Source organism: Apus apus, chromosome 1 (assembly GCF_020740795.1).
Source record: "Apus apus isolate bApuApu2 chromosome 1, bApuApu2.pri.cur, whole genome shotgun sequence".
NCBI lineage: Eukaryota > Metazoa > Chordata > Aves > Apodiformes > Apodidae > Apus > Apus apus.
The window spans coordinates 80,161,947-80,175,512 of NC_067282.1; the positions used below are offsets into that span (position 1 = coordinate 80,161,947).

At 37.8% G+C, this 13,566-nt stretch overlaps 1 protein-coding gene across 2 annotated transcripts in view; it reads left to right on the forward strand.

Annotated features, from left to right (window-relative positions):
• Positions 1-13,566, forward strand: part of EPHA6 (EPH receptor A6) — a 491,879-nt gene that overhangs the window by 341,084 nt on the left and 137,229 nt on the right. For both annotated transcript variants that reach the window (XM_051635236.1, XM_051635153.1), the window contains exon 6: positions 4,636-4,760. In XM_051635236.1, coding sequence (XP_051491196.1) covers positions 4,636-4,760 — 125 coding nt within the window. The remainder of the gene's footprint in view (positions 1-4,635; positions 4,761-13,566) is intronic.

The window sequence follows — 13,566 nt, forward strand, 5'->3', positions numbered from 1 at the left end:
GAAAGAAATTGTTCCCCAACAAGAGGAATGCAGGCTCCCTGCAGGATGTTAAAGCATGTTTCCCCCTCCATCTATATCATATGAAGTGAGGAGGGATCAATTAATGAGTTTTCAAAGAGAAGCAAGGTTGCTGAGTGGGCCCCAGTCAGTATTTTCCCGCATCTGCAGTTTGGAAGTTGGTAAAGTTAGGAAAGAAAGAAGAGGTAGGGAAGGGGTTGAATTTCCTCCTCTTTTGGGAAACCATGTAATAAAGCCCTCTGCTTTGGTCAGTGTAGTCTTTCCTGTGCCTTGAAGTACACAGAGATCTCAAGGAAAAGAGATTATTCAGTTCAGATTATTAACAGTAATGGCAGAGGTATAGAAATGTGTAACTAAATTAGATCACACTATCCCAAGTTGCAGTATTTTGTACATTGAGACTCTAAGCCTCTCATGCAGATGATGTCTAAAGGAGTGAAGTTGCATTTCTCACTGCAACATTTGTGAAGTTCAAATGACTCCTCCACTCCTCCCCCTCCAAATTTTTATCTGCTGGCATTTAATTGCCCTTGGCCAAAAGAAGCACAAGGAAGGGGAGGGAAAGAAGAGGACAATGGTGATGCAGCTGTCCTTATTTGTTGAATGGTGGATTTTTTAAAGCGTGAATGTTTGTGCATATCTGGTAGGATGTGTTCTGCCAGACAGTAAAGGGTGATTGAGCTGTCATGGTTTCTCTTCACCAAAGAAATATGGGTTGAAATGAGGTATCAGAAGGGTAGAGTGCTCCACGTGCAGACAGATGTCAGATAAGCTTTTGCCATCAGCTGGTCTTGAGTCTGAAGACTTTTCACAGTGAATGGACACCATATCAAAGTTGTTCAAACCTGGAAGCCAGGGGGAAAAAGCTGGAAATTCTATGTCTACTTGAAACAGTTTGAAACAAGAAATTGTAAAATTAGAAGATGGACTAAAGGCAAAAAGCTTCAGAAACCCTAGAGGTCACCTATTTTGAAATCAGACAGTTACAGATAATGGAAGTCAACTTCAGAAGAATAGAAAGTCTATAGAAAAGTGACACTAGAATCCAGTAATTTTTTAAAATACATGTTTTCTGCCCTTTGATTCAGAGAAAGAGAAGCCAAAGAGATTTAGAACAAAATAAGATCACTCTGAATTAAGGAATGAATTTTCATTATTCAATACAAATTGAAAAGACAACAAAACTTACCAGACTAAATTAAATAAGGAGCTCACAATTCAAGAAATTTGTAACAATGTAGAGGAAAACATAGAGAGCAGATGGTGCAAAGAACCCTCAGTACAAAACAGAGATCAGTGCTGAGCTAAAGAGCCAGAAAACATCCTTCAGCATAGTACCAATGGCAAGAAAATGCTGCCATTAAAGTGATTAAAAGCCATGCTGTGCTTCTAAGCATTTTTTTTTTTTCAAATGGTTTCTTTGGGTAACCAAATTAGAGCTCTCCTACAGCTACTGTATTTGAAACACCTAATTAAAAGAACTTCCCATTGATTCATCATAGGAACATTAGAGCAGTCTTTATAAATGGGCAAATAGGATTCACCTATCTTAGCACTGTCTTTTTAAAAAGAGCTTTAATGATAAATGGATAGAATGTTTAGGGTCTAAACTTCTGCTGTAGTGAGCAACTGTTACAAGAACCTGAAATTTCACTGTAGAAAGTACTGCTTTTAGTAGCACTTCACAACAAGTGAAGAAATTAACTACAGCTTTTAATTACTTGAGTTTATTTGTTTGTTTCTTTGTACAGTAGATTTTGACTGGAATCCTTTTCCTAAAAGTCGGTCTTTCCTCTGAGATGTGAATATATAGCCTCTGTCTAACAAATAAAAGGTCATCCTTCTGAACATATAAGAAATGGCTAATGCTGAATCTTTTGTGATTTTTTGTTTGAAAGTACACTTCTTTTTTTGTCCTGTACCCTAATGCAAACACAAATACGCTTCTCATATTCACAGCCTTATGTACCCACTTCCACATTTTGCTTTAGAGGATGCAATGCTGGCACAGTGCTACAGGTGTGATGTGAGCCTTACTATATGAGGTTTTCAGTTTCAAGCACAGGTCAAGCGCAGTTGGCTTAGGAGAGACCTGAAGTGATTTTCTTCCATAGGCTACTTCTCACAATAAACATTTGAGATGATTTTTTGTGCCAGTACTGTGTTTTGAAATGGACTTGACTAAATGGAAGTGTTACTGTGGTCACCTCAGGCTGAAAACATGCATAAATTACTGTATACATTTAGAAATCAGAACCCAAAGAAAAACATGCCGCATGTGATACATATGAAAAGCTTATAAAAGTTAGGTCATCATTTGAAGAAGTCTAATAGTATTAATGCATATATTAAAAGAGTAGAAGGGCCAAACATGTAACTATATCCACAGTTTAACCTGCTGTTTTCTGTCATCAAGCTTGATCATTTTGCATTTGGTTGTCTTACCAGTGAACCCCCAAATACAGTGAGAGGAAGCCATGATGTGGTGGGGAGGGTGGCCCAGGCAATGTCCATCACCTGTGAGCAGATGCACAGGGTGTATCAGACATCTTTGAAAGGTTGCTACAGCTCCCTCAGACCTGCCCATAAATTGCAGCTCAATACCAGTGAATGACTCAAAACTAGCAAACAGTAAACAAAGGTATATGAGCAATTGCCCTTTTAGGCCCATGATCAATGTTCAGCAAATGCAAATCCATGTTTGCTGGCTCCTGTTTTCCTTTAAACAGACCTATTTTGTTCCTTGCTTGGAGCAGCTGATTTTATGCCAGAGCAAAGCTTCACCTTCTATTTCAAGAATAAAACTGAGGGAATAGTGATATATACCAAGGGATAACATTAGGGCCCTGAACCTATGAGCGCTTTTTATTTATTTGTCTTTTGTTCTGTTTAGTTGCTTACATTATGCTTCCTCAAAAATAGGTCAATCCTTTATTCAGCATAGAAGGAATTTTATTTATTTTTCTCTCATTGCCTTGCATCAGGCGTGTAGTTACAGTGACATAAGCGCAGCTGTAGAGAATTTTCCTGTGTAAGCTCTGTTTTATCCACTTAATACTTGTGGTAGGTTTTTTTTCATGTTGTGCTGCATGTTGGGTAGGCTGATTTTTTTTACATCAGAAAGGACTGCACTATTATACCACAGAATAGTTGTCCACAGAGAGGATTGACAGTGGATGGAAGTTTATTTTCTCTCTCAGACAAATGCACTGTCACAGAGAAATAAATTGTTCTGTGCATGACTGTGTGTAGAATTTCGCTTTATTCAAAGGAAAACAACTGGTTTTGTTTGCTGTTTGCAGTCTACTATTTATTTATTGTTTTCATTTCTTAATCTTCCTGAAATATTTACAGGAAAGAAAATTAAGACATGAAACTCTGTGACTAGAAGTAGATTCTTATTTCATTTACCTAGGGAGACTCTTCCATTCAAAAGATAAAAACAGAAGTCATAAAAATACTGTATTTTTAGGAGACAGCTCCTTGGAACCTTAGAAGAGGTTAAGTAAGATTCATGATAGAGAAGAATGGGTGAGGGTGTGTAAGAAACTGATACTTGTTAGTGGAAAGACAAAGAGCAAAAGCTATGAACCACTGAAAGAAGTTTTTATGGTAGCTGGTTTATTCAGCTTACTCAACTTCAGGATTGTTGAACAGCATGACTGGTTTTGTTGCAACGTTTAGAAAAGCTTCACATCAATACTGTCAATGCAGCATGAGTTTTAGAGAGAATATTAAACCTCCCTTGACATGCTTTGCGTAAGCAAAACTTGTCTTCTAGAATGCATGTTTTGCAGTGTTTGAAATTATTGCATAGATAACAGTGCACCTTCCTTTCCAAAAGGGTAGACAATCCCATTCTTAAAATTAGGTAACCCCATAGTGAGCTAATTTGGCTCTTAAGTGCATCCACCTATGTCAGGCCCCTTCCAAAAGCTGCTGGAAGCAGTTCTTCATCTTTTTGCTGCTGCAGGCCTGCGCTGTCAATTACAGCTGGTAGATTATGGGGCACCTTTGCCCTCAGTATTTGCCCATAACCCATTCCCTGCCACTGGCCTCCTCTAACAAGCTGACTTTTCATGCACATAACTACTTCGCTGATGAGCTAAAATGCCCTTGCTGCTGCCAGCCCAGCTAGCAGAAACAGGATTCATTGCATCTGTTTTATGCTGCATCACTTTATTTTACCCCAAAAGAGTAAACTGAATGTACAGTAAACACCGTTACATTATGACATTTAATGCAGATTATCCTAAACTTACTGTTCAATCTTACTGTCTCTGAAATATAGTTCTGCTCTGGACACAATGTTCTCAGAGCCAGGAGCAAAACCTGGTTGCATGTAGCCGGCAGTGGGGACCAGAACAGGTGCTTCTTTCTGTGTTTTTGTATATAGCATTTTTTCAGAAGCTGGTCTGCACTTTAGCAAAGGAGTTACTGGTATGTACTTGAGACATTAATTCCAGGTTATATGGTTTCCCTGAGAACTGCCATCTGTCATGCTTTTCTGCCTGGAGGTCACTCAAAGTTACCTCGGGTTGGTATCCTAAGATAGTAGGTTGGAAGAATAAAATGTGTGCTTTGTCTTTAACCCTTAGTTATCCTTTTCCCTTTCAGCACCCTCCTTGATAGGTATGGTAAGGAAAGACTGGGCTTCCCAAAACAGCATTGCCCTCTCCTGGCAAGAGCCGGACTCTCCCCATGGAGCCATTCTGGACTACGAGATCAAGTACTATGAGAAAGTAGGTCTCACAGCATCACCCCAACTCAGATCCTAAAAAGCAATATGTTTTTTATGTTTTTATAGCTAAAAAACTTTAAACTTTTCACGTGGTCCTACATAAAATACTATATCATTAGATGTTTTATTTTGTAATTATTTTTTGTCATTTTACTTTTGACTTGTTAATGACTTTCTTTTTTCACGTTAAAATGAAGTAGAAAAGCAGGCAGGCAGTAGACATACCTGGCTCATAGTTACTGCATTTACAAACATGTATAAATGGATCGTGTACTTGATCATATTTTGATTTATGGACTGTGAAAATTTTACATTAGAGTGACACTGCAATAATACAATTAAGATTAATGTCAATGTGATTTAATTTTGCAACATTATTTAGCCATAAACTGTGCTTAAGTGAGAGTGTACCAGCCTTCTTCAGAGGGTTACAAAAGGTTACAAGAGAGAGAAACTCGATGGTATTCATGTCAAATTTATGGCATTCTGTCAAAATTATGTGATTTCACACAGAAGTGGGTAACATGCATTATAAGTAAATGTACAAGGTGCACGCACAGCACATCTTGTGAGAGCATAATTTGAATCCCACTTCTCCCAAAGCACAAAACATGTTTTGTCATTTCCAGTTGGCTAGAGGCCTTGCACCTGCAGTATAAAATGTAGTGCTAATTAGTGCCTTCATTCCTGGAGACATAGGCAGGATTTTTTTTGGTGTCCATACCTTAAACAGTCACCTGCTAGGCCAGTTCTTGCTTTTTCCTCTGTCCCCATCTGAAAGTTGCAATGAAACTAATGGGTATGTGGGAAGACCCCAAAGATTTAGAGATGTAAATATCTGAGAATTTTCTTCCTTGGCTGCACTTCTCTATTTCGATTATGCAGCTTTAATGATGCAGAAAAAAAGGGTAAACTGGGAAAAAATCCAAACAATTTAAATAGCACAGCTAGAGGGATCAGACAGATTGCTAATAATATTTCGTAGCCAAAGCAAGAAAACCTTACGTTCCTATGCTAATAGAAGTCCTTCAGGTTTTGACCTATTACCATAGTAATGACTGGCCCTGCCCTTATTTTGATTGTTGATAATAAAATAATAACCAGGTGAATTAAACAAGAGAAATAGTGAGGTTTTATTCAATTGAATAGGAACAATTTCAAATATTCAAAATCATACCTATGGAATGGAACCATTATAAAGCTTATATTTATAAAAAACTTTTATCAATATATTATCTGCCAATATCTTTCAAAACTGAGTGCCATGGTAAACAGCTCTCCTCAGAGGTCTACATATTGCTTAGACTTTTCTGTGGTGCTGCAGAACTAGATACACAGGCTTCAGAGCAGTTTGCTATATACCACTCCTATATGCTTCTACCAAAAAATCAGCCACTTTCTGTTTTCACCTTTTATACTCTTCCCTCTTAATTACGGGGAGATAAATGAACTGCTGGCATCTTCTAGTACTCTTATACAGAGGTTGTATGATCCCTAGGTCATTGACTGAACTAAATGCTTAGCTCTTGAATGCAACTTCTACTAGTAAGCTAGAACAGACATGCTGTCTGGTAGTGCAGTATTATAGACAGAATGAGAGACAAACAAGGCAGTCATAGCAGTAAGAAGGTCACTAATTTGAGCAGGGGAACAGAAAGACGTGACAGATTTTGACAAGCTTTCTTGGAGACAAAATTCTAGAGCAGAGAGATGAATAATCTGGTCCTGGATGTCAGACTGCTGATTTGCAGCATTAAATTAGAAAATTGTATTTATAGAGTGCTGAAGAAATATACGTTGTAGCTTTAATACTGTGTAAGTATAGCAGCTAAATGCAAATGGGCTTTGTAAGTTAAAAAAATAGAAAAATAATTTTAAAAAGAGGGTGTCAGAGGTAGATACAGCAAGTGAAACTGGAAACTAATCTCTCAGGCTTCCCATAACCATCAAGGAGGGAAATGTCAGCATTTGTATTCTCAACAGCAGTGACAGAATAGAGGTGGTATTGCACACCCACAAAAAATGTGATAAAACTGAAATAATTGTCTAGTGGACTTAGTATGCATTTACCACAAAGACATTCCTCTTCTGAACAGTAAAAATTCAGCTACAATGAAAGAATAAGTTGAATATGAAAAGCTCCAAAATTTTATTGATATCTTTAGTCAATAAGAATGCAAAGAACCATATTCTTAGATACTAATAAACACACAAATAAAATAGGACAGCTTTTGCAGTAATATCCCTATCCCTTTTTAGCTATCATTTGCATTTAAAAAAAGGAAAAGGCCTTTGTTCTTATATGCAATACAAGAAATTTAACGTCTCCATCAAATACAAACAGTAAATACTCCAGTTTTAAAAGATCGTATCAGTTTCATATCTTTGTAAAACTCTGAAGAACTCTGCAGGATTTTAAAATTTCACAAATATGAACTGCTGTTTCTTATAAGATACCTTGTTGACATTGCAAAATTATCAAGATGACATTGGGACCATGCTAGGAGAGTATGGTTGCTTTTAATTAATCCTGTGGCTCATAAATGGAAGTCGTATCTTTTCATGTGCTCCCAAGGTTTCATGAAAGGTAAGTAAACTTGCAGAAATCACGTCACTGTGTAATAAACTATTGTGAGAACTCCACAGAACGGGGCAGTTTCCAGCAATTTTGTAAGTAAGGAAAATCAGTGACGGTGAACCCAGAACATAGAGACACATTTTTCTGTGCACACCCGGAACAAGCAGAACAAGGGAAAGAGGTTAGACTGTGCTAAATATTCGAGAAATTTCTATTTGCGCTATTGAAAGGTCAAGCTCTCTCTGTGAAAAATAATTTTTCTGAGAAAGACTCTACCAAACAATAAAGAAATAAAGTAGGAAAGGAAAGTTAAAAAAGACTCTCAGTAAACTGCCAATATGGAACACATACCTTAATTTAAAAATACAATAAAGGAGCTCAGTAATTTGTCTGCTGTGTTGCACCTTCTTCCATATGGCCTTCATTTCTTCTTTGAATTCCTGCAAATGCTCAGAATCATATCTGAATAAATATTGTTTGATTCTGTCTCTAAAAATTAAAATCTTGATAAAATAATAAAAGCTTTATTGTGAGCCAATTCTATATGGATTATGTGGATTTTTAGATTCTTATTTAAGAATACACTGGTACATATTTATGTGGTTGGCTGACAAGAGGTCACTTTGTTCTGCAGCTTTTCATCCAAAAATGCAGAGAACATAGCTGCCCTAGACATAATTAGAGAGCTGACTTGGCCTGTGAGGAGAACAAAAATTGCTAGACATTCAGTCCAAAATGCTATAAGTAAAGGGAAAAAGTTTTCCATTATTTGAATAGTTATGTGATATAACCAGAGCGAATATCATGTTCCTGAAACAATACTTTTGTATTGAGGCCTGGTAGTTTAAATATTTTTTGCTAGATTATGAATCATTCTGAAAACTATGCACCTAGCAACAGTTGTCATCTTAGATGATAAGTGTGTCTTCACAGCAACACACAAACATCCATTAAACGTGTGACCTTAGAGATCCAAGTTGTATTCTGAAAAGCATTTCTTCATAGACCTTGTTTGTACTCTTCATAGAACCTAAATATTTGCAAATTACCTCTGTTGATATAGGATGTGTGCCTTTTTCTGCAATGTTATCTACCCGTTCTATTTGATAATCCTTTAATAACTACCAGAAACAGCCCAGTATTTAAAAAAAAAAAAATTTAAAAAAAAATAATAATCTGAATAGGCAGTGTTGTCTTTCCCTTTAAAAATCAAGCTCCAGATGCCTATATAATCTCAGTTTCTTTGCTAATAGTAATCACTATTCTTTTATACTTAATTACTCAAACACTGACCAAAGCTTTTACTTTTTGAAAGATTCCAGGACATCGTAATTTATTTACCCCTTGCCCAAAAGGTCACATGTTCAAGTCAGATGGAGAAGCAGGATAAGATATAGCCTTGTTACAGTCTTGTAATAAAGCTGAGTCCTTCTTTATGAATTCCCTCACAGGAAAGGAAACACAGTATGCAGTGGATATAAACCATACAAGCTGCACTTCAGGTTGTGCAGCTGAACTGGAAAATGGTTATTCCTTTCCTTTTCCACCCAAACCCTTGAAGTTAATCTTAAAAAAATAATGCTACTGAGAACTTTCTTAAGCATATCCAGCTGCACCCATATCATCAACTGTAGTAAGTTGTTCAAATGCACCAGCTGGGTTGTATTTTCTGTTACATGCAAGATAACATATAATGAGCTGAGGAAGCTGGTGTATAAGGAAGAGATTTTAATGGAATGTACCCAAGCAATCGTAGAATCATAGAATCATAGAATTATTAAGGTTGGAAGTGACCTTAAAGATCATCAAACTGCAACCCCCCTGCCATGAGCAGGGAACCCTACCACTAGACCAGGTTGCACAAAACCTCATCCAACCTGGCGTTAAAAACCTCCAGGGATGGGGCATCAACAACCTCCCTGGGCAACCCATTCCAGTTCCTCACCACCCTTATAGTGAACAGTTTCTTCCTAATAACTAAACTAAATCTCCCCTCTCTCAGTTTAAAACTGTCACCCCTTGTCCTGTCACTATCTTCTCTGATGAAAAGCCCCTCCCCAGCTTTCCTGTAGGCCCCCTTCAGGTACTGGAAGGCTGCTATAGGGTCTCCCGAGAGCCTTCTCTTCTCTAGGCTGAACAGCCCCAACTCTCTCAGCCTGTCTTCACAGCAGAGGTGCTCCATCATCTTGGTGGCCCTTCTCTGGACCCTCTCCAACAGCTCCATGTCTTTCCTGTGCTGAGGGCTCCAGAGCTGTACGCAGTACGCTGGGTAGGGTCTGACCAGAGCAGAGTAGAGGGGCAGAATCACCTCCCTGCCCTGCTGGCCCCACTTCTTTTGATGCAGCCCAGGATGCAGTTGACCCTCTGGGCTCCAGCACACACTGGTGGCTCGTGTCAAGCTTCTCATCTACTACCACCCCCAAGTCCTTCTCCTCAGGACTGCTCTCCAGCCATTCTCCCCCAGCCTGTATTTGTGCCTGGGGTTGCACCGACACAGGTGCAGGACCTTGCACTTGGACTTGTTGAACTTCATGAGGTTGGCATTGGCCCACCTCTCCAGCCTGTCAAGGTCCCTCTGGATGGTGTCCCTTCCCTCTTGAGTGTCAACCACACCACACAGCTTGGTATCGTCAGCAAACTTGCTGAGGATACACTCAATCCCACTGTCCCTATCTCCAACAAAGATGTTAAACAGCACTGGTCCAAATAGTGACCCCTGAGGGACACCACTCGTCACCTGCCTCCATTTGGAATTGTCCTAAGGCATTGCAATGACATCTCCAAATAGAGAATATCATTTGGAGCAGGATGTAGGATGGAGGGACTGGCTAATGGTTCTTCGCTTTCTTGTCATTTGATGAAATCTACACTAAAGCCAAATCCCTTTGACAAAATATTTTGTTGGCAGACTCAATTTGCAACTCACAGGCAGCTTTCACATAAAAATTTTAACACATATGACAGTGTGGAGAGGGTATTTAGGATGTCAGATATGACTTTTCCTCCATTCCAGTATTATTGAGAGTTGAATTAATAAATAAAAAAGAAAAAATAACAGAGTAGTAGAAGCAAGGAGGAAATTAGTTTTCCAGTGAGATTGTAAAAAGAGATGAACAGCCAATGAGGCAAAGTAACAGATTTAAAAATTAAAAAGCAATATGACCTTGTTAATTTTTCTGTCACTTTACAATTGTATTTACTTAACTTACGTGAGAAGCAACACTCCTTAAAATCAAATGTTAAAACAAACACTGCTATTTCTTTGAATATTCATTAAGTTAAAATGAGCCACCTGAATATGAGTAGTATAATATGTAGGAGAGCTTGAGGTAAATTACTTGATAGGAATAATATGAAGATTTAAGAATATCAATGCATAATGTTTTTAATTATAGAAATCTACATTTAGAAATTTATATTGAGAATTATAAACAAGAAGATAATTTTGTCTTCCAGAATTGATTGCCTGCAATACTATATAGTAGTTTAAAACAAATCTGTCTGTCTGTCTAAAAATATGCACACTATATTATTTCAAAGCCATGGAAGTGTGTATGTATGATAGATTAGCAAAAAGATGTGACGCTCACTGCAAAGACAGAGGTATGAACAGGTATCCTTGTAATTTTTTCCATGCCTTTTAAGGAACAGATAGTCATGTGCTGTGCTCAGTTCCACACTGAAGACTCACACCACAATAGCACAGTCCTGGAAGCCCTGTGAACACATCAAGCTCACTTTCACACATGTGCCCGAGTTGTTTTGTTCTAGCTTTTTTCCCTATGTGAACTGCCAGAGCAGGGTGTGTGACTCATCCCAGTCTAAGACAACAGATGTTCCCCTCTGTCTTCTCCATCTAAGAAGACATTTCATTATGATCTTATCAGATTGATTCAGTTCTACTCAGGCAGAACATGACCATACTTGAGTATCTACTGGAATCTAATTTAAACGAACAGGAGCCTTACATGTTCTAATTAGATAAAATACAAGCTTTTTTTTAAGAAGCCACATCATGCAGATCAGATAATGCTCTGAAATTCTGGGTCATATTTTGGAAAGATAAGGTAACGTTAGTCACTTCTATAGCCCCATGCTTTTCTGTGAGGTCTGTGTGGAATGTGAGGTTCATTGACCCTCAACCTCCTTATTACTTAAATAGCTAAACCACTCCACTCTCTCCACCGCTTTTATTATAATTTTGCATAATGTTTAACTGAGTTAAAAGGAGCACATTTTTTCAGACACAACTATATTACAAATTCCCTATTTCCCTGAAGTACTAAATATTACTTTTGTGGTTCAGATTTTGCTCCTATGTGAGATTTTTAATCATGAAGAGTAATATATGCACCAGCTCAAATCCACATGAGGCTCAAGGGAGCCTTCAGACTTTGTCACGTTATTCATGAGATGGTGTAGTTCATTTGATGCTGTTGTGGCTGGATGGTTAACGTGCTCATTCTTTCTCTGGGCATTTTCCTGTATCGTTGTTAGACATAACACAGTGTGCTTTACACCCTTGCAAGCTTCCTGACTTAACTTAAAAAGTCAACATCAGTGACAAGTTTGGGGAATAGGAAAAGGTTTATAACAATAGGGATGAGCAGATGAGCAGCGGCCTGGCCAGTGAGTATAGTCAGTATAAAATTGCAAGTTAGAACTGAATGATCAGCTGGGCAATTTTTAGCCTCATGCTAATCATTCTCTTTTAAAATGAACACTTTGCTGCTGTAATATTTTTCAATTATTTGAGGTCTAAGTAGCAATCTGATGCCTCCACATAAAATTATTCTGATGGGACTAGAAAGAAGAAAGGTAGGGCCCATGCAAGAATATGTTTTCATTACATATTCAGCACATTCTCCTAAAAACAAGAGCATTGAGTAATTTGGACGTATTAGAGCTTTTGGAGAGTGGTATTAAGCAGACCTTAGTATTTGACCGTAGCTGCAGGAGCAATCAGCATATCATAAAGAAGCACCAGGGCTCCAAGGAGCACCTCTGGCATTCTCAGGCATTCAGAGCTCCTGGGAAATGAACCATATCTGGTGAATGTTTTTAAAAAATAATCACTACAAATGCTCTTTGGGACATAAACATTAAAACCAAATCTCCCAGCTTGTTTTAGCATAGCAAGTGATGTTAAACAATCTTCTCAGGTTTCCTGTTCTGCTGTTACTAACGTAGTTTCCCAAAGGAAGAACTGTAAAAGCCCTAGATTCTAAAAAGGGGAAAAAAAGGTCCCAAAACTGTTGGAAATGAGAGTGAATACTTATGAGACTCTCTGACCAGATATAATTTTTGTCTGCAGGAAAAGAACCTGAGGACCTTGCAGCAGCCATTATTAATGACACTGATAGAATTACTATTAAGAGAAAAAGAAATCTTGCCTCTAAATATCAATTGCATGCAGCAAAGGGTTTATCAAAGGAGTTCTGAGCTCAGTCTTCTCCATTATGGTCCTGGTTTGGCTAGCATCCTAATCGTTGTCAATTATTTAAAGCTAGCTTCTAAACCTTTGTATTTAATAATAAAGCAGTCTACAGATCTAGTACTGTTGTCATTCCTGCTGAAGCAAAAAATCTAGACAAAAAATGTAATGCTGTTTAAGCAAGCCTAGCAGATTTTATTAAAAACAAACAAGCAAAACTAATGAGAAACCCCAAACAAAAACAAAAAACCCAAACAAAACAAAAACAAACAAAACAAACAGAAAATCCTACAGTTCAGTCTTTGCTGATCTTTTGTGCTTGTCTGCAGCCAATACCATTTTCCCCATGGAAAACTGCATGTCCAATGCTTATTCCAGTAAATACTAGAAGAGATGCACAGGTGTACTAAAAGTGCATTAATGGTTTTGAATAAATGATTTTCAAACTCTTTCAAAGATATTGGCATAGGAGGCATGCAAACAATTACAGGACAATAGATATAGCATCACACAGCTAGTTCCATAACTCAAAGAAACCTAAGAAAGGTAAATCTACTGATTGCAGATGCTGATTCCTAAGAAAACAGTTTTTCTAGCCATTTGGCACTTGAACTTCAGAAAAAATAGTTTTAATAGTTACTAATGTTAATTGCAGGAATCAGCTGTTAACCTTAAGTGTGTGACTAGGTAGAGCCAAAAATCAGACACAGCTATTTTATAGGGCAGTAAATTTCAGCTCACAAGGTCAAGCTTTAGTTTATTTTGATGAACACATTGTAAAAAAGAAATGTCTCT